This window comes from Micropterus salmoides, unplaced genomic scaffold (genome assembly GCF_014851395.1).
Source record: "Micropterus salmoides isolate LMB-PRFRI ecotype aquatic unplaced genomic scaffold, ASM1485139v1 Ms_hic_scaffold_7, whole genome shotgun sequence".
In the NCBI taxonomy this organism is placed as follows: Eukaryota; Metazoa; Chordata; class Actinopteri; order Centrarchiformes; family Centrarchidae; genus Micropterus; species Micropterus salmoides.
Window position 1 is genome coordinate 7,681,427 of NW_024044459.1, and position 21,940 is coordinate 7,703,366.

A 21,940-nucleotide genomic window follows, 5' to 3' on the forward strand; every position below is an offset into this window, starting at 1 on the left:
CGTCCGTGTACTCCGTCACCTACGAATCTTCACAATAAACTCTGTTTCACAGTCAGAGCTGATGGTGTTTTAGGGTACCAAAGAAGTGTGGGGGAATGTTCCCACCCACCACCAGAAACCCAGACTTTAACTCCCAGTGGCCAAACCTCTGGCTGTAATGTGGTTTTCAGAGAACATGGTTATTTGTGTTCACAGTGGGAAGCCAGTGAGGGATCATTTCCTTGCTGGTTGGTTGGGGCGCGTGCAGAGTGGGAAATGGAGCTGGCTGGATAAAGTTCCCACAGCTAAATTTAAGAAAAACAGAAGAAGGGAAACACACATAAGCCATGCTGGCGGCATCGCTCTAAAGACTGTCAGTCTGTCAGTCAGTCAGTCCAACACTTCCAGTCCAGACTGTAATATCTCAACTGTTGGATGGTTTCACATTAAATGTGGTTCATATTCCCCTCAGGATGAATTGTAGTAACTTTGGTGATCCTCTGACTTTTCACCAGCACTATCATCAGGTCCACATTTTAATTAGTCCAATACTTTGGTTTATGACTGAATACTTCAGTACAACCGCTGAAACTCAATTTTAGCTACTCAAGATTCAAAATCCCTAAATGCACACACGTTCTCATATGATTACATTACAAATATTAAAGATATTAGATAGAGCTCCATCATGTCCGAGGCTGAAGGCTGCAGATGCTTTGTTTTCCCCTGTGTTCCCTCTGTGTTTTCAGACCTCTCCTGTTGTCCTCTGTTGACCCAGAACTCCACCTGACCTCGCTGTGAAGCTCATTGAATTCTAAATGGTGGCGACAGTTCAAAGTAAGAAGGCCATCGTGGTTGAGCAGTCTGACCTTTGGTTTCAGCTTTCCCCAACACTTTGGAAACACTGCTGAGATAATCACATTTTTATTTTGGTGTGCCTGTAATGTGTTCAGTGTCTTTGTAATGAGTTTACAGTAGCAGTGAGAAGATATGGTTTAACATATATTCAATGATCATATGGTCCTCAAATCGACGATCCGGGCCAACGACCCCACTGAGGTTAAATAGCTGAGTTTCCCTGCCAGTCAGTCAGAACTGAAGAAGTCCTTTGGATGAGGGACAAAACATCTTCCAGTATCTTCAACCAAGTCCAGTTGCCCTTGACTTTAACCTTCTTGGATAACTATGACCTGGATGACTGAGAATCTTCATAGACATCTTAAAGGGTGTCCTACACTGAAAGGAATGCCCATTTGGATATTTGGGTTATATAACAAAAATTGGCGTGACTTGACATGAATTGCATAACTTTTCACTCCTACTAGGTGTTGTCTAGAAATTCCATTATTTATCATATTTGTAAATAACTCATCTGTATTATTATGTAGGGGGGCTGAACCTAGTACTTTACAAAATGAATAAAATAATTCAACATCAATTCTGACAACAGATTAATTGTTTGTCATTTATCAAGAACAAGGGTCTGAAATGTGAGAATTTCCTGCTTTCCTTTTATTCCTGTAAATTAAATATTTTTGGATTCTGGATGAAACAAGATATTTGAGGATGTCAGTTTGAGCTCTGGGAACCTTTTTCACAATTTTCTGACACAGTCAACAGAATAAACCTCATATTTGTGAAAACAAAAAATACTTTGCAATGTGTAAATGTTCAGAAAGATCAGCAGTCAGAACAGAAGCAGGATCAAAGTGACTAAACCTTTATTTTGAAACGTGGCAGTGGGATGGAAAACATTCGTCTTTCTTACTGTTGAGCCTGCCAAGGAGCCAGATCAGACAGGTCAGAATGTGGAACTGAATCAGATGGGTTGGCAAAGCTGGCTCTCTTCTGACTGAGTTTCCTGAGGGACGGACAGAATAACAGTATTTATACAAAGAACAGATTATGTAAAACAAAAAAATAAAAACAGTTGTGATATATTTTATTGATTGATTATTAAATGATATATTGTGTTTTGGCCACTTTAACTTGATACAGCACCTTATTTGTACATCCAGCATTACAGAACAACTCATTTGGAAGCCTTCCTATTCTCATGTGGTTGCCCCAAGTATAACAGATGTATCTGCATCAGGGTTAGTTAAGCCTGTGGCGCCTGCAAACACTTGTGGTTTCTTCCAGTCAGTCACTGGTAGACGTTGAGAGTGCAGGTGGTAGAGCAGCCCCCCCCCCCCCAACAACTAAAATAGAGCTAATGAGGTTCTTGGGGATGCTGGCTTACTACTGCAGTTCTTGTCAGAACTTTTCTTCTGTTGTTGCTCCCCTCACTGATTTGTTGAAGGCAATTTAAATTTGTGTGGTCTCCTGTCTGTCAGCAGGCTTTTCAGAAGGCCAAAGAACTTCTCTGTAGTGCTCCGGTGCGTGCCGCTCCTTGTTGCAAAGTCGTTCAGTCTGCAGGTGGATGCCGGTCACATGGGGGCAGGTGCAGTATTGATGCAGTCTGACAGTCATGGTGTGAACAAACCTGTGGGTTTCTACTCCTAAGAAGTTTAACAAGCATCAACTAACTATTCTGTGATCGAGAGACTCTGTTTTTAGTGTGGGTGTTTACTCATTTTGATGTGTATGTGGGATCCGGGGTGCCTGTTGTTGTTTTTACAGATCCTAATCCTGACATTTCTCAGTTCCTTCAAGTGTCCCTAACCAGGTTATTGTAAGGTTTTTATTTTTCAGTTTTCCCCCTCGAAGATTTCAGTTTGTTTTTCTATTGAATTGTTCATATTATAGGTGGAAAAAGTTCTGACATGATTTCTTTGTCTCATTATTTTACATCATAAGAACCTGGCATTTTAATAGGGGTGTGTAGACTTTTTCTATCCACTGTATGAAAATAATGATTGTAAGCAGGAAAGTAAGTGACTTCTTCCCATTTTACCACAGTGGAGCTATGATTTCTGAGTGCATCCTTTTTCAACTTCAAACACAGACATGAATCAGTCTCCTCTCTCTTGAAGCATCAGGACACCAATTAAATCTGGTGTTCAGTGTCCTTGTTGGCTTCTAAACAACAGAAATGCGTCCACTGAGCAAAGACTGTAAACATGCCTTGTGCATGAGGACAACAATAAATCCCTATGAGAGCAGATCAGGCAGAGGCAGATTGACTGATCATACTATCGATTACACTGGAAAAAATGATGTGACCCAACACTGCCCCTTGCAGGCAATGCACTGGAGTTTCCAATTCACAACAAACCTGTTGAGAGGCAGCTGGGTGCTGGTGGATGGAGCACGCATCCTGTAGATGGCTGGTTTGTGTTTCCATGTGGGTCGAGGTACGAGGCCGAGGTCGCCTGGCCTGTAGCGGGCCATCAGGAACAATGGATCTGTGGCTGCGTTCACGGTCTCTGCTCTGTGGAGGAGAGACAGGATGAGGGGAGCAGGAGCAGACTGTCTTGGCTCAGGGATGATGGGAGTTTTCATACTTTACTTGAGTTGTTTCCTTTGTGAGAGTTTGTTTGTTTTTTCTCCACTACATTTATCTGACGGCTGCAGTTAACAGTTAACATGTACAGACTTTACATTTAGCTTGAGATAAGCTCACACAATGTAACTAATATCACTTTTCTTTACTCCTATCCCTCTGTTCTCATTTTATTCTCTCTTCTTTATTAACATGAAAAAAGAAAAATAAAGATGTTGATATAAAACTACTTCAAACTGATTTTTTTCTAAATATATTAGAAATATGTGAAGAGATAGCAGGGCCACGGGATAATTAATTTCACTGTGTTTAGATAGGAATGTATTGTTAGAATCTTTTGATGAAATCAGTCAACAGCTAATCTGGTTCTGGTGGGACTCAAACCTCAGCAGGACTCTAGTCCAGCCTACTTTGCTGCTGTGATGAAATAGCTGCGGTGTGTTCTGGGTTTTTCTAAACAGGAAATGTGTGTTTACACTGCTGTTGACACCAGTCATAAAACAGAAACCCCCAGTGGAGAGTGATTCCAGTACCTGGCTGGTTTGGGGTCAGAAGTCTGCGGTTTCTGTTCTCCACTGCTCTTCTCAGTGGAGTCTTTGAGGTCAAACCCTGTTGACTGGGGGATGGGACTCTTCAGGATCTCCTGCAGCCTCCGTATCTTCCCCTGAGACTCGGGCGCCTCCTGCAGAGGAAAGAGAACACCAGGAGTGCCTTCAGTTTATTTCAATAGGAAACACAGGTGCATTGAACACTCCTGTTGTGTTACGTAATTCAAAATTCAGGTGGCAGGTGACAATTTAAAATATAAAAATATAACAGAATATAATGCAGTTAGGAAGAGAACGGAAAACTTGGCCAAAAAAGAAAATCTTCTTATAGCAAGCTATTTTTCAGAATATTTTTAGCAAATGCCTTCAAAAGTGACAAAATCGTCCATTTCAAATGAAATGTCCCCAGCGTCCCCACTGTAAATGACACCTATGCCAGCATGTTTTATCCTGTTGACGTTATCCAACATTACATTCAGGTTGCTGCCACTGGTCTACATACCAACAATTAGCTTTAAGTTGCAAAGCTCATGCTGGAGTGGACTAGGTAAATATAACGGGTAAATGTTGTCTTGGCCACATTGGTGACCCATTGGTTTCAAAATGGCAAATTCAACCAAAAAGTGAGGAGTTTGAATGCCTGAATTCTACAAAATACACTCAATGTTAATAATGAGCCTGTCGATGGCAAAAAGAAGCACTTTTTGTGGATGTCATTTTGACGGGCACATTATAAATTTGTGCAGAAAAGCAGCTGTTCAGTTACTGCTAAAGCAAAGATTTCTCCATAAGTGGAAACAAACAGAGCAGCAAATTTATTCAAGTACTGTATATATAATTTCAGTATTTGTGCAGCAGAAGGTAAATGGGATGTCTGACCTTCCTGGATTAAAACCAGAATCCTCTCTGGAAAACAGCTCCCATAATATACAGATATTCCAGAACCTAGAGTTGCTGCGGCAGGAACTAAAGCAGGCGTCCTGACACTCCAGGGGCCTCATTACAGAAACTTTCTAAGTCTGGAATACTTTCTTAACAGTTTAGTATAAACTTTTTTTTGGTATTACAGAAACATGTTTCCTAACTGCATTTAGGAAAATGTCTGTCGAAATCTTTATCCTGGTCTGATAATTTGGAAGAAAACTTTCCAAAAGGTGGGTTTCCTCTTCTCTACAGACATGATTAATGTCTCAGACTCATCCCTAAAACTGAGGCATTAGACAAGTACAGAAGAATTGAGTTTCTAGTTGTAGTTTGGATTTCTTAAATTAAGATAAGATAGGCTAGGACACAGCCACGAGTTTAGGAATTGCTTCTGTGAAAGTTAGACAGGATTGTTCCTTTTTTTTTAACTTAAAGGACAAATCGGACAAGCAGTTAGGAATTTTTTCTGTAATGAGGCTTCTGGTCAGGACTTACCTCCAGGATGTGTCTGAGAATGATGACTGCTTCATGGATGTCACCCTCCAGCTGCTTCTTCCTGCTCCTCTCTTTCTGTAGCTCGGCCCCCAGCTGACCTGCCTCCGCTGTTTTTTGACGGCACTTCTTGGACCCTGAGGCCAAGCGCTGTCTGAAAACACAACAGAGACAAAAACCCCATTACAGTGCATCTGGTGGGGGTATAGCTCAGTGGCAGAGCATTTGACTGCAGATCAAGAGGTCTCCGGTTCAAGTCCGGATGCCCCCTGTTACACATTTATAATGTTTGGTAAGTGTGAAAAATGGAGGTTGACGCTTTAATGATTGTAACTTGTGATGTTTTCTGTGTAACAATGAATCTTAAACTTGTTTGTTTGAACGTCAGAAAGATTAAAAACTTGTACCTGAGAGTCTCTTCCTTGGCCAGCATGCTCCTCTCGGTGATGCCACAGGCCTTCAGCTTCACCTCCAGCTGCCGGCACTTCTTTGTCAGCTTCTCCACCTCCTGAAAAAGGGAAGATGATTTTTACTCAAATAAGGAGCCTTATGTGCTTACGGACATATGTTTTCTCTATCCAAATATCAGCTGATTTAGATTATGTTCTTGATTTGTCATCATTTTTAATCCATCAATAATATTATGCTCACATGAAAAAATTATGAATAGGTACAAAGACTGCAGCACTTAAAACGTCCAATGAGATTAAAGACACCTTTTCCATCTTGTTCTTGGTTGTATTATTCAGCTAACTGTTAACTGTTCTATATCTAAATCACATATACTTACTAAACTGTGATGGAAACCAATTAAAGAATGCTAAATTGTGACAAAGGCTGCAGCTGTGCAATCTCTAGGCTAATTTAGCTACAGTCTTTCATACACTGTGTGAACACTAGAAGAGTTTTTGTTCACTGTAATTGCTTCTCCTGTTCAAACTGTTCACAAAGAGATTCCTCATTCCTTAAAACAATCAATCCATTGTCCATCTGCTGCATCCTTAGAAACCAGTGAGAAACCAGTGTCTCTCACAAACACCTAGATGTTGATGTGATGGTAACAGTGAGGGGGTATAGCTCAGTGGTAGAGCATTTGACTGCAGATCAAGAGGTCTCTGGTTCAAGTCCGGATGCCCCCTGGTCCTCATTTATGCCACTTCTCAACAGATGCTCAGTGCCACTGATGTCTGCGTCCTCTAGATACAATGTTTACATGTGACTATATGCTTTAACCTTGATGCTCTAACTCTTCCTGTAGTAATACTCCAGGGCCTGTACTATGAAGCAGGATTTGTCAGTTCAGTAAGCCTTACTTACTGCTTTGAAATATGTTTTTATATTTATTTTTTATTTGCTCCGAAGTACGTTTTGCACATCCTGTCGCAATGAATTTGTTTATTATGACTTTAGGTTGCATTTGTTCCTTATATTATAGAGACCGTTCATGTAGCGCCCCACCTTTTGCTACAGAGGTAATGTAGGTGAGTTTTCAGTAATTACTGAACTCAATACATGGCTGAGATACACAGCCCAGCAGAAAGAACAATCTGAACTAGCTGCACAACCCAGACTGAAGCAAGATGTCTCAGAGTGGTAAGTTAATAATGTGTCACAAATTTATCTTTCATAGTAATGTTTTAACTGTGCACTGGTATCTAAGTTTCGGTAGAGAGGGTGGAGGTGAGGGGAGGCAGTGGGCGGACCTCTTTTCACTGTGCGTGCTGCAGCTCAGTGTGTTTTTCCACCAGTGTTTTTGAGGGCATGCCACACTAGCCACTAGGCGTGTTACATAGAGACGCAGAGAGTTATGGAAGTAAAGGCTGGACTGTAGTCAAGCTGTTTTCAGGCAGAGTTTTCTGTGGGAGATGGTAACTCCCTTTGGGCTGGACTTTTTCACTGTGCAAACCTATTATTACATGCACAAAAAAGGGATATAACTCAATAAAAAAACTATAATATGACCTCTTTAAGCTCTTCATACTACTGCTGCTATGACTTGTGCTGAGCAGAGCCCACTGTGACCACAAGAAGCAATGACAGAACACTTTAGTCGTACATCTTCTCGCATACTGATGCCAGGTCCTGTCTGAAACACAACACAAATACTGACCCGGAGCTCAGGCTGTGAGAGTACATCTCAGTGGTAAGAGCATTAACTGCAGACTTAAGAAGAAGACGGGCCAAAACGGAGGACTTTAGAAACGATGACGCAGCCGCTCACGCTCGGCTCTCTGTAAGGGTCTTATATGTCATGCAAAGCAGAAAAACGATGCTACTGACCGGGTTTTTGACATGGTATTCGTTTTAATTCTCTATTTGTAAACTAAAATGGAGTAGTGAGGTCTCTGGATCAAATCCAGATGCTCCCTGAGGTGGATTTACTGCTGTCCTCTTACCTTCTTGTAGGTGAGGCTCTCCTGGGTCATGCTGTTGATGTTTTTTTTCAGGTCATCCACCTCATAGCAAAGAAAAGCGTCTCTGCCTCGCACGGCGTCTTTCTCGTCCCACAGATCCATGTTCTCGCTCAGCAGGAGCTGGACTTTCTCCAGCCGCTCACTGTGCTGCGCCCTCTCCTCCTGAACAATGTTTGAGGTCTTCATCTTAATGTAATAGTGCACTGCGTTCTGTCTCTTCTCAATCCTGTCGTTGGAGGACAGGGGAAGGGATGGCTAAACATTTAGTGTACGCTGACCAACACCAACAAAAGGAGATCAGTTGAATTTACCTTTCCCTCTCCATCTCTGCTTCCCTTGTCAGCCTGAGGACGGCAGCTTCGTGCTTCTCCTGCTGACTGGCCAGCTGCTTCTCCAGAGACTCCATGTCGGATAGCTGCTGCATCAGCTGCTCTTTCTGCTCCTGCTGCTCCTCGAACTTTGCCGCTGAAATGAGAACAGGAGAGAAAAGAGCATTCACAGCAGGGGGTATAGCTCAGTGGTAGAGCATTTGACTGCAGATCAAGAGGTCTCCGGTTCAAATCCGGATGCCCCCTTTATGGCACTTCACAACAGATAGTATATCTTGCAGTAATCCTCTAAGTAAGCTGAGTATGAACTGATTTGTTGTAAGGAATCTGTAAATAAATGAATTCCTCACCTTCACCCCATCAGTTACTTTCTAACAATGGGACACATCACTGTGCATTATGTGAGTCATTAGTGAAAGAGGTCTAAGCTCACAAACAAACAGAAGCATTTCCTAACTGCTCGTCCTATTTGTCCTAGGAAATAAGAAAAGACCTATCTTCCTGTTACAGAAGCAATTCCTATTTCTCCTAAAATACCGTGGTATAAATAAAAACCAAAAGTGAAAACAGAATGACTGAATCAGAATAACTTCCAGAATAAATACATCTCACAAACTAAAAAAGATTAAACTTGTCTGCACTCAGGGACCTGATCCTAGATCAGCAAAATGAATCCATTCTAAGGGGATGGGAGAAGAAACAACTAAATACTTAATAAACAAACATTGTGACTGTCTCACCCTGCATCTTGCTCTCTGAGCTAAGTTTGTTGATCTGCTCCTGTAGCTTCAGTATCTGCTGGCTGTGCTGCAGGTTCAGGGCCTGCCAGTCCTGTTCAGCAGCCTGCTGCTGACTCTCCAGCCGCTCTGCCAGCTTTTCCCCCTTCTTCTCTTTTGCAACCAGGGAGCGTTTCAGGAAGTCAATAATATCTTTATTGTCCTTCTCCAGCGCGTTGTACTGAGAGACAAGGTCCTTGTTCTGTTTCTCCAATTCATCACATTTAAGCTGACATCTGCAGGATGAAGAGTGACGTGTGGGCTTAAGGGTTATATGCAAGAACCTACTGTGCTTTTTTTGTAAATACAATATTTAAAATAAAATAATAGCTGCAGTAACTGCATCCTGTATCAAAGTTTTAATCATGCTGAAATTGTGCCTGAAGCTTGTCCTCACAGTACGTGAGGTGAAATTCTAGGAACCAACAGCTGGAGAAAGATGTTCAGTAAGACTTAAATGTGATACAAGTAAAGGCAATTGCTATATATGCCAGAGGTCACACACCTCTGGAGCAACTAGGGGTTAAGTGTCTTGTGACTCCTTGGTGGATAATTCGCAGAGGGAATCAAACCCAGATCACCCAAGGCAAGGGCATGTGTCTTATCCACTGTTCCATCGACACCCATAATTAAAGTTTTATCATGCTTTTATAGTTGTTGAGTAATCTTTTAAGCTGTAACGCCAAACATCTGCTGCCTCCAGCTTCTCCTATGTGACTATTTGCTGCTTTTCTTTGTTGTTTCTGACAAATATGAACATTATTCAATAAAAACAGCTAATTGCTAGTTGCAGCCCTAAATGGAAGAGCACACTTTACATTTCATGTTAATTCAAGGTTATACTACATTTATATTACTGTATATTTTGTATTTATTTTCACACATACAGTATTTTTTATTTTATTCAGTTTTAACATTAAAGCTAATGCAAACACATTTTCTTCCCAATAATAGTCCAAGTTGAGGTTGTAGCTTAGTTCTAATCAAGTAGGCTAAATATTTCTCATTATAAGTAAGTGTTTTTCTTACAAAATATTTTTAAAAAACATAGTGGCAGTGGTGGCAACAACGCTAAATTATGTCAGTCAAAGTTCCATTTTATGCGGCACAAACATCTTCAGACAAATTGGTGCTATGCTAACAGCTACCATCCATATACTGTACAAAAGAAGCTAACATCACTCTGGCTAATACCAAAGGGCTACGCCAATAAAGTAAAATCTAGCTTCTAAGACAATATATATATATATATATATATATATATATATATATATATATATATATCATTCTGTGTTTAAAGAAATTACTAAGAATGCATTTCACCTGAAACAGAAGTAGGTGTGCAGCTAACAGTCTTAACTAAACATTACCTCTCAAGCTGCTTGTCAAGATATTGAATTTGTATCAAATATAACCAGGTATCTCTGTCTTCAGAACCTACTTCATCCGCCATAGTTCTATATTTGTCTTTTTCCTATAGATTTTCTGGCTTTTTGTTGTTTAACTCAGCTTTTCTGATCCTTTTGTCCTGGCATGTATCAAAGAAAGTTCACTGAAAAATCACTACCGCTTAGACTACGTGTTGCTAGGGGATGAATGTTGCCTTCAGGGACTGCTCCGAAAGTTCTAACCTTAGTAAAATAATCACACCATCATCTATTTTCTGTAAACTATTTCTAGCCTACTATTACTCGTACCATTGTCACTTTATATATGGGTGTGACTTTGTTGATTCTGTACAAATATAATATGTCTTGTTTTCCCTACTTTGTAATCTGTAGTTTTGCTAGTTACTTTTTTTTCACAATGATATATTAATATAACTATTATATATATATATATAAAATATTCGTCTCACAGAAAGCTTACTACATTCAGCCAAGATTCGAAGAAAACCTTTTGTTTCCACTGATTCATTTCACTACAAAGTGACAGCAGACCACCTCAGGGTGACCCTCTGTCAATATCAGAGCAATCTGATGTAGTATTTTAAAGTTACAGCCCTTGTAGCCCCAGAGGGATGTGTTTCCATGCATTGTGATTATTAAATTATCAAATATGATAGAGGCACCAGGACGTTAATTCGAGATTTAATTTGTACAGAATAGGATTCTTAGCTGGTAACTTTCTATTACAAAAAGCAAAACTTTCCACGATTTAATGATTTTATCTGAAGGAGGGCGTGTTAGACTATAAGAAAAACATATTGGTGTGATATGATGGGATTTATTGTTGGTGTGGTTCCACTAGTGTTGTTGGATTGATGTAATTGTAGCCCATTGGAATTTAAGATTATTCCATTCGACTGAAGGATACTTTTCTATATATCTTTACTGTCAGTAGTTTCTATTTCCAACGCAAAACAGAATCTTTTGATCTTTGTTTTTTGGTTTCTGATTGTTTAATAGTCCCTAGTTAAAGGTTGGGTGTAGTTCAAAAAACTTAGTTTAGTTAAAAATTTAAATAAACAAAAAGACAAAGTACCGCATGTACTAAATCGATCTGATACTTTGAAGGAAAAAGTATTGTGTTGCTAATAAATGTTGGGTTCAAAAATGCAACATTTGCCTGATTGAATGTGACTTCCTGTATACGCCAATGGCCAATTCCTGTCTTCAACACAAATACAGATAATTACATTAACTATAAACCTCTACTGTCACGTATTTCTGTCTGTATGTGTGAAAGTGGAATTAGGCAGTGTAAAGTGAAATGAAAAGGCATCCACGTGAATTGGATGTAAAATTGGTTGTGTGAATTTCCACACAAACATGGTAGCAACTGACCCTGAGTGTAAGAGAGATTCCTTTCTGACAAATACACAGTGACAGTCTGGAGGAACCCGACATGAATGTATATTTTCTTTGCACACGATGTGTCTCTGTCGTAAAGAGTTGTTTACACTTTCAATTAGCTTTGATAGAGTTTTACTGTGTCTTTGTACACTCACTCACCTTCTGCAGGACACCTAGGATGTGGGAAGGTCATGTGAAGAATTAAGATGTTCTGGTTGGTCTGCTGAGTCTTGTCTTGCCTGAGGATTCTTCTTGTAGTTACAGCATTACAGACTTTCCCTGCACACACACACACACACACACACACACACACACACACACACACACACACACACACACACACACACACACACACACACACACACACACACACACACACACACCTAAAACCAAGTCCTCATACAGCCCTTTAAACTTGTAGGGTCCTGCATTACCTACAAAATGGCCTCCACAGGTATAGTGGGCTCCTGGATTTTGGGACCCATGGATGTTGTAAAATGAGCCCACACACAAATACCCAATTCATGTTTTAATCCTTGTACAAGACGTACTGTTCCCTCAGTCTGTGTCTGCCAAACCAAAGTGATTCTCTAATTACTGTGTATAACATCACACACACACACACACACACACACACACACACACACACACACACACACACACACACACACACACACACACACACAGTAAATAAAATAACATAGTATAGTCTAATAGTGTGAGAAATAGTGTCGAAGTCAAGTGGAGGATGGACTTTAAGCACATCAGAACTTCATGCCAATTCTAACCTAAATGTTTACCTTACCCTTTATTTGCCCACCCACTCAGTACCTTTCCCTAACCTTAAAGCTGGATTTGTTTCCAAGTGTTGGTGAGTTGTACTGGATGTATTTAAAAGTAGTATGGCTGCTTTAGTGTCTCCAGAGAGAGCTGTGTGAAATCTGATATGTAAACACATCTTTTATGCGAACGTGGACCAACTCCAATCTGATGTGATAATCCTATTTCCCTCAAGTGATATCACTTGAGTCAGCGTCAGTTGAAGACTACAAGTTTGAAACTGAAACAAATCTTTTGGTGTGGAGTTAGAAAGAAGCAAGCTTAACTAGATCTCTTTAGAATGCTGCTCATCTATACTGAAGATTAATCCAGGCATAGGTGACATAGGTGGTCGCAAAATGTCAGGGGCGCCACAAGAGAAAGCTTTTGACTCCACACGAATCAACTCCTCGCAGCTGATGCGAGCTGACACTGGAGATTTTAATCATGTGCACATCACGCTGTGAGTCCAGACAGTAGCTAATGTGGAATGCATGTGTATTTATGGTGAGATTTCTGCCTGATCAGAAGTGTTTTTAGTTGGTTTCGGTTTCACACGTAGCATGCAGACCCAAACTGTGTCAGTCAAACGGTCTAAAGGGGATTGGCAAAATACCAGCGAATCAATAACGTAGGCTACTGCGGTGGCCTGTACTCATCCAGGTAACTTCAGGAGTAACTTTGTGACGTCCGGTGCAACTTCCCGATTAACCCGTACTACGAAAGGTGGATAGGGGTTACCTGCCATGGCAATTTACGCTGCATCTCTAAACTGCTCCGAGCAGGTTTTGTTCATCGTTAACTCGAGGTTACCTGGACTGCAAACCACATAGCTACTCAGTGTTAATGATGAGAAGTAGGATATTAATACACACCACTTTATAAAATATGTTTAGATTTCATCCTAATTTGTTCCACTGCGGTTGCAGTGAAGTTCTGAACACAACAGCATCACGTTCAGACAGCGAGCCCTGCAGCCTCTGTGATTTTGGAGAGGAATCTTAATTAATTAACGGGATAGTTTCTTAGATGTAGCCCATCTGTAGGCTATAATTGAATTATCCTAAGTGTTTTCACATATTTAGATAATTTTACATGTCCAAAAAATAGGGAGCTTACAATGGACCTTATGTGCAGTTGTAACTTTACATCATGTTAAACATAAAAGAGCCCATAAAATACATAATAGAGATCTGATCTACAATAAGAACACTGTGAAGATAATTAGGCTACAAATTTACTCAATGCAATGCCATCAAACCTCCCTGGCTTTGTCATCTGTCACGACATTAGATTTAGCCGTTAACTTGTCTTTACATTCATAATTTCCTGACACTACTAATGTGCATTCCTCTGGAGAACTACGGAGCATGTGCCTGCACGGCCGAACACACCCCTTTTAATGCGAACGCGGACCAACTCCAATTAAGTTAACATGGGGTTAACACGGACTCAACTAACCAGCGTCTTATCCAACTTCGTAGTACCGTTTAACTCCAGTGTAGGCGGACAGAGTTCGTCAACCCTGAGTTTGCCTTCGTAGTACAGGCCACAGTGGCCTGATCAGCCATCCCCACCACTACTTAAAGAGGTGGTATTCTGCTCATTTTCAGGTTCAAAATCTTAATTAGGGGTTGTACCAGAACAGGTTTACATTCATTTTCAAAAAACACCATATTTTTCTCATACTGCACATTGCTGCAGCTCCTCTTTTCACCCTGTGTGTTGTTCACTCCGCTCTTGAGCTACAGAGTGATGCATCTTACTTGTACAAAATCTTTGTTGGGAGTTGCACATGCGCAGTTCCCAGGTAAGGACTACTAGCCAATCAGAAGCAAAGAAGGGCGGGTCGTAAGAAACAAGGTAGTGTTTCCAAATCAAAGCCGCTTCAGACTGCGACCGTAACCTAGCAGATGGTGTAAGTTACTCACAAGTCCACAACCACACAACATCATTGTTCCACATCTTACCATAAACCACTACAAAAATCACCATATTTCAGCTCAATTTTACATAAATATTGACCAAACAATTTAAACGTTTGCTCAGTAGCTTTCACATCAGGTGTAACATTAGCATTATAACTATAACTTTAGCTGTGTTGGCCAACGTTTACAACAACTCCACACTTGAACAGTCTGTGAAGTTACATTCCATACGAAAACTGTAAAATATAAAAACTTTCTGTTGCTGGCCTCTGGCTGGTGCAGCAATGATGATGCAGTGAATAGTGAATATTCTCTCTGACCAATCAGCAGTCTGTCGTGTTTTCACATTACATTTTAGTTTCCCTCAGCTCGCTTGGAACCTCGACGGAGGTGAGGTGATACAAAAAAAAGTACCTGGAAGCAGGTACAGGTACAACATTTCTACAATGGAAAACCAAACAAAGGCAGTCAGCCAAAGGGCCTCCGCTCAGACTAGCTTGGTCTGAGAACGTGCCTGACCCCGCTAGCCGCTTGGCAAGCTTTATGACGCCTTTTCATTGTAACGTCACAGTGAAGGAAGTGAAGGGCTGGACTGCAAACGAGCTGTTTTCAAGCAGTTCAGAGCAGAGCTTTCTGTGGGAGATGGGAACTCCCTTTGAGCTGGACTTTGGGCTTTTTTACTTTGCAAACCTGTTACATGCACAAAAAAAGAGATATAACTCAATAAAGGAGAGGGGAAAAGCCAAAAAGCATAATAATACCACCTCTTTAAGGAGAGGCCAGACATCCATTCCCTGCTGGATTGTTAAATTGTGTACCGTAGGTCAAGTCTTAGCATCTAGCTCTAAGCCTGTAAGTCATGTTACCAATTCGCTATCCTCCTGTCTCCAGATAGCCCATGCCTCCTCAAAAGAGGAGGAAATGCTCAGCTTGTGTACTAACTCAGCAGTGATTTAAATAAATTAGAAAAGTTGATCTAAAGGACCGAATGCAGGAAATTAAATTATCTTTATTTATCCCCTCCACCGTTTAAACTAAACCAGTGCTCTTGCTTTTTGAGTTGCATTGTGAGTAAAATAGGCACCACAATGAGGAAGAATGAATGGAAAACAAAAAGAAGAAATCTCTGGTTCTGCTGCATCTGTGGTGGGCAGAGTCCTCTTTATGCTAAAGTTTGCTGGGGAGGAAGCAGCTAGAAGAGAGATGCCAGTCGACTGGACAGACTGGTGTGGAGAGCTGGCTCAATGGTGGGCTCAGAGCTGGACTCTCTGGTGACAGTGTCAGAAAGAAGGACCCTGGATAAACGGCCACCACCCTCTGCACAACACCTTCATCGGGCAGAGGAGTGTGTTCAGTGGCAGACTGCTGTCCCAGCCCAGCTCCACCAACAGACTTAAAAACTCTTTCGTCCCCCTGGCCATCAGACTGTACAACAGCTCCTAGTCATGGCATGAGTCCAGTGTTACAGGAGTGAGTATTTTTTCAACCATACAATTATCATAATCTGGAATTTTCAAAGTAACAATATTCTGTCTGCTGATTGTCAATAATCCCCGTAAGCAATGATCAGGAATCAGTTCCAGCAGATATATCATGATCATTTTTGGCCTCAAAGTGCCATCAACAATCATCAACATGTTTTCACGATCTGAACTTGTGAAAGTGAAATGCTTAATAACCGACTTGACAGTGAATTGAACCTGAGTTGCACCTGTGTGAGGATACCTTCAGGAACTGTAAGTCATTTTCATAGCTGAGGTTTCTCCTCTGCTCGCTGTCATAACCTGTGTGGTGTCCTGCACGCTACCTCCACCTCCCACAAATATTCAGCCTGAGGCCGGCATACTGTACCTCAGCTGTCTGGGTGTCTGTTTTTCTTGGCTATATTTGTGTCCTCTGCATCAACCCACCAGAGTTTAGCCTGGGAGGATGATGCTTTTAAAATAAGAATAATGTGCTCTTTGCACGGAAAGTGAGAGGAATATGTTTCCGCAGCAGGAAAGGATTAGACAGGGGGAGACACGAACAGAAAGACAGAACACTGCGCGGTGGTAAGTGAGGGTGTGGAGGTCAAAGAGGCAGATGAGACGTTCAACTCTCACGATGGGTTCAACTCCCAAAAACATGTTTTCATTTAACCAAAACCAACATTGAAACTATTCATTTCCATTTTCATGTGACAACCAGATGTGCTTCTTGCACATTATTTAAGCTGTTAACTTCAGCAACATTATGACTTGTATACTTAAGTGTGGAACAAAATAGTTAACTTCTATATCATTTAAGAAAAATGTAGTGTCACCCAGAGCTGCCAATAAGGTTAGACATTATGTTTGGCTGCTTTCAGGTTCATAAGAATAGTAGATTATAAGAGGATTCAGCATCTCTCCACGTGAATTTTAGTCCTGGCAGTTGGGGAGGAATTTAAAAACAGTATTTTGATCTTTATGCAGTAAAATTAAATTCATTTTTTTATTTATAAAATGTCTTATTGAACAGTTAATTGTTCTTAGTCTGCGTTGGGAACATTGTAGGCCTTGGACTCATGACCTTGGGAGTTCTAGAATCCTGGCTACGCTTCTGCTAACAACATGACCTCACAACACATGGAGAGAATGTGTTCACATGCAAAATACACGTCAGACACAATGAAAGCAAAGCAATAAAAAGTAATGAGCAACAAACTGAGGTGAGAAACACAAATGAAAACCATTCAGTCACCCAGTAATCACAGGATTGTGCCGACACAGCTGGTTCTATGGCACAACGGATATAAATTACATGAATTACACGTTGGTAGCAAAGTTTACAACCTACACTTTCAGAATAGAGGGAGTGTACAAAAAAGTGTTGCATATATTCCATATTCGTTTAGTCCAGTTGAACCGAACCCTGGAGCTTTTACCCCCGCTCTCTGGTCCACCTTAAATGGGTTTTCTGGTGTGAACATCATTCTAAGCAATAATTGGAAGCATACTACTGTCTGTGTCATTTCATTGGTTGTAAACTGTAAATCAGTGTAAATCTCACATTTGAGGCCCACAAGTTCTCAAAAGGTTTCAAGTCAGGTGAGGATGGGGGCCAGGTCATTATTTTGGGGCCCTTGCTTGCTGGCAAAGCAGAGAAAGTACTTGGATGCGTGTGATGGATCATTGTCCTGTATGAAGATCATGAAGATCAGGGCCTTCTTGAATGCCGAGGACTGTAGCGTTACTTGAAGAAAGTATTTTCCAGAAACTGGTAGTAGGTTTGGGAGTTGAGTCCATAAAGTTTGTCCATAAAACCTTTAAAAAAATCTGTCTTCAGGCAAAGAAATTCCTGAAAATTTTGTAGCTTCAACTTGGGAATCTTATTCAGTAGTGGTCTAGGCCATGTCTCTGGGCACTTGGCTCTTTGTACTTCTGGACCGTCCAGTTCAGCAGTTCTGGATCTGTGGTTGCACTGGAGGATGACGGTTTCCTGGTTGCTTCACATTTGTGCCTTTTCTTCTCCGTGCGCTTTTTGCGCCCCAGTTGATTATTAGCAACACAACGTTTGATTGTCCAGTGGTCACGCCTCAAAAGTTTAGCTATTTCAATAGTGTTTTTGACTTTTCTGTGTCAGTTAAATCTCTTTTTGGCCCATTTTACCAGAGGTAATAAAGCTGCCTGATAATCATGCACACCTAGATATAAGATGTTGTTCACTTTCGCCACCTCATTGCACAAATATGCCTATATATCACCTACATATCAACTACATATCACCTGAAAATGATTAACACCAAGGAGCATATGAGTTTATATGGGTTGGAGTTGGAAAATGTGCATAGAAATAATTATTCATTCAGAATACTTTCTTGCCTAACAATTGTGCACACAGTGTAAGTATTTTTATTTTTTTTACCTGCTGACTGATATTCAAATGCAATTTCCATCACATAGCTTTTATTTACAATTTATGGACCGTTTCAGTTTTGCCTTTTGTGAACACAGACAAGCTGGAAAATTCAAACAGTGTATCATCCTTGCACTGGTTTGATTCAGGAACCGGACCTTTAGGTGTGAACCTGCCCTCAGAAACATTTCCAAACTTGCCATTATTGTTAGAAAGTAAGTAAATGAATGTTTGCGATGAGAAAGCTGAATTGTAGTTGGGAACAAATTTGATCATGTGAAGTGTTTTCATGGCAGTCTGTAATTAGACTTTTACAACACATCAAATATTATATTTCTCAGATAGTGTGGTACTTACTTACCTAGCTGGTAATTTCACAGAGAGATTGAATCACAAACATTGCATACAACTGTTCAGTTTTCCCACAACAAAGTTGGAAAGCTTGCTAAATCCAACACCACAGATGGCTTTATGAAGCTACTCTATTGACAAATCAATGCGGCTCTCATCTCCAAGCCCAGTGGTTCCTACTGAAGACATAAGTGATCAGAAAAACATCCCAAATACATTGTTTAATTTAATTATTAAAAATATTATTATTCTGTTTTCCATTTCTTATTATAGCGGTGCAGAAATCTCATGGTAGATGTATGAATAAAATGTTTTACCATAAGCTTCCTGTCTCAATCACAAGTATATAGTTTCATGTTTAAAAAGGCTCAGTAATTTCTTTAAACAGCTGCTTAACTGTAGTTTTTATCACAGGACGAAATAGTGCATTTGTTCAGCACTATTTTCAGAGGCGGATGAATCCACATGTGGTGTTCTAGTGAGTATTTGGGACAGCAGCACAGTGTAAATAGAATTGAGTCAAAATAAATTACAGTGTGTGTGTGTGTGTGTGCATGGGTGTGTTCATGATGAAGGAACATGTCACCCAGTGCAACAGTGTGGCTCCCTGATGTGTCTTGGGACAACAATGGAGCGCTACGGCACAGAGGAAGAAGGTATATAAATTCACTGAACAAGGGATTTAATGAGAATAAAGAAGAAAAAAATAATATTACCAGCTGTTTAGTCTTGACAGCTAGAGAATTAAGCATATTTTCTGCAGTTATTAATTCATCAGTTGCCATAACAATATGAAGACAAACTCGTGCACAGTCAGCCACTTAAGATCCAATCCAGCATGCTCATTTGCAAGCTCCACCTGCAGCTGTACTTATCATTATTAGGCTCCAGATTATACACTGTGCTGTGATGTCACATATGTGTTTATCCTGTTTTACAGACTGTTATTATAAACCAATTACTGACATAAATTAGAGCTCTTAGACATTTCCGTTTTACTCTGAACACGTGAACTGGCTCACAGACCAGGAGGAGAACAAACACGTGGCACTATCACTCAGCACTCAAGTAATCTGAATCAAATCTTGAACAAATTCTGAAATCACACCAATCCAATTAGACTGCGGTGCCGTAAAACAACATTCGGATTAAATTAACAGCTCACATTAACAGGGGAGGCAATGGAAGAGTGGACAAGACACACGCCTCTTGTGTGAGAGACCCAGGTTTGATCCCACTGTGGCATCCACCAGTGTGTCTCTGAGCAAGACATTAACCCAAAGGTGTGCGACCCCTGACATTTCATATTGTAAGTCGAAAATCAAATCACTGAATTGATAATTAAAAACAATGCTAATTTCTTCACACAGCCTACTTTACAACTAGTTTGGTCCAGTATGATGAGTGAGACAGACAAATGGAGGTCGGAGCCACGTGGACTGAACAGACCAAAGCTCCAGTAGGGCGCACTGCTCGTATCTTGCTTTTAATGTGGATTCCCAGCACAAAGCCACACCTCACATATGTTCACCCGCCACTCCTCTGTTGCATTCTTTTCTAAATTTCTGTAAGGAAGGGTCCAGAATTCAACTAAATCTTTAAGAAACAAGATTTAGTTTTTAACTAAAACCAAACCCTCTGCAGGTCTGTTAAACTCATCTTCATTGATGAAGGACAATACATTGAAACAGTGAAAACTCTTCATCAAACCAGCACTAGTGGCATCAAAGTCTGAACATTCCTAAATTCTTCTTCTAAATTTCCCATTGTCAAAATCTGTAAATCATGTCGTAACTCAAATTTCGTTTGCTTTTAAACAAATGTGATTTTAGAGTTTATTGCGGCTTTGGACCACTGACATTCTTGTGTGATTAAATTAAAATGTTCTGATGTTATCACTATCTGATGTATGAACCCAATACTAATCTTCATCATCAATCTCCATTTTATTGTATATATAAGGGAGGGAGTATCTCTTTAAACCATTGTGGATGTTTAATATTTTATGGATGAAATGATTAATGTTCACTTTCATTTGAATACCTGAATAAGAGTAATTATCCAGCAGCAATGGTGCCAAAAAGTCAACTCGAGTTGAGTAAAGCTGGAATTTTCCTTCAGCCCCCTTCTTTGAGACAAATGCTAAATGATGAGGCTGAATTCTTTCAGTAGGGTGTTAGCTGCTGTGATCACAGCTCTGAGAAGCACTTATCTGTATTATTAAGCAGTAATAACTGTGATTGTCAAGCTCCAACGTGCCCCCGCCTCGCGTTTCTTGCAGCAGATAGGCCATGCCTTTTCCTCTCAGCGGGTATGAACCAGCACATCGGTATTCTGTTACCATGCAAGTGCAAACAACAGCCAGTAGCTACTGCAGCATCACCCAACATCAAGGACAGTGAGAGACCCGACAAATATTTTGCCTACAGGAGACAAATGTTCCCTGGACAGGGATGGACAATGGACTGGGACCATGTCAACTCTGATGTCTCCGATCTCAGGAATTCGTCTGAATCAGCTTCAGTGAAAGTCATCACTTCACTTTGTGTATCCGCTCTGACACAATGATTTCCTGGATGCTTCTGTGGTTCAGTGCAGAGAATTTACATCATGGTCCTAGAATTTTTCCCATAATCTCCTCCCTTATCCAGGGAAAAATTACACGCAGGAACCTGGGACTTTTTTCCTGTCTGCACCTGAATGCTCACTTACCGAAAAATACCATATATACTGAAACGAAAGGTGTGACTACTTGCCAGGTTAAAGTCATTTTTCTCCAGTAAGCTGATTTCTCAAATGATAAATAAACAAGTAACTCGGTTCCCGTAATTAGGGTAGAAAATTACAGAAATCTCATTTCTTCTAATCCTCTAATAAGCTATTTACATGTATGCAAGTACATGACAAATACGCTCAAGTCTTTGTTGTGTACTTGTATCCAATAATCCTGGATGAAAGGAGACATCATCACGCCAATATATCCAAAAGTTTTTGAGCATTAAATTGAAATCACTTGATTTTTGTGATTTTGTATTCAAAACTATTCTGGGTGCCTTTGTTGTATCTCATACACCTCCCGCTGTCCATGTTTCCTGTCTCGCTACACTGACTGTCAAATAAAAAAGTCTTTAAAATGATCCGAGTCCGACTGAAGCTAACACAAAGTGTCCTCTAGAAGTCTAAATAAATCAGAAGCTTAAGCTCAGAATAAACAAACAAACAAAGGCTATTAATTTCCTAGCCATTTCCATTTGCTACAGCCAA

The 21,940-nt window shown here is 40.5% G+C and overlaps 1 protein-coding gene and 3 non-coding genes across 4 annotated transcripts; 3 read left to right on the forward strand and 1 right to left on the reverse strand.

Annotated features, from left to right (window-relative positions):
- Positions 1-1,679: 1,679 nt before the first annotated feature.
- On the reverse strand, positions 1,680-10,475 carry LOC119891850 (cilia- and flagella-associated protein 157-like). The gene is made up of 9 exons (XM_038703766.1): positions 10,278-10,475; positions 8,872-9,143; positions 8,114-8,267; positions 7,785-8,028; positions 5,796-5,896; positions 5,392-5,542; positions 3,958-4,106; positions 3,197-3,352; positions 1,680-1,840 (listed from the first exon to the last, which is right to left on the reverse strand). Exons 1-9 carry the CDS (start codon positions 10,358-10,360, stop codon positions 1,744-1,746), a joined length of 1,407 nt encoding a protein of 468 aa, XP_038559694.1. The 5' UTR covers positions 10,361-10,475; the 3' UTR covers positions 1,680-1,743.
- trnac-gca lies at positions 5,588-5,659 on the forward strand. Its single transcript has one exon. It is a non-coding gene; the product is annotated as a tRNA-Cys (tRNA).
- trnac-gca lies at positions 6,456-6,527 on the forward strand. Its single transcript has one exon. It is a non-coding gene; the product is annotated as a tRNA-Cys (tRNA).
- Positions 8,306-8,377, forward strand: trnac-gca. Its single transcript has one exon. It is a non-coding gene; the product is annotated as a tRNA-Cys (tRNA).
- Positions 10,476-21,940: the final 11,465 nt, after the last annotated feature.

Bases quoted from the DNA above. Each gene is read 5' to 3' on its own strand.
- LOC119891850 (XM_038703766.1), bottom strand. From the start codon at position 10,360: ATGGCGGATGAAGTAGGTTCTGAAGACAGAGATACCTGGTTATATTTG. The intron at 4,107-5,391 runs GTAAGTCCTGAC...TTTCCTCTGCAG, and splicing joins TTCTCAGACACATCCTGGAG to GAGGCGCCCGAGTCTCAGGG. The intron at 3,353-3,957 runs GTACTGGAATCA...TCTCCTCCACAG, and splicing joins TCTGACCCCAAACCAGCCAG to AGCAGAGACCGTGAACGCAG.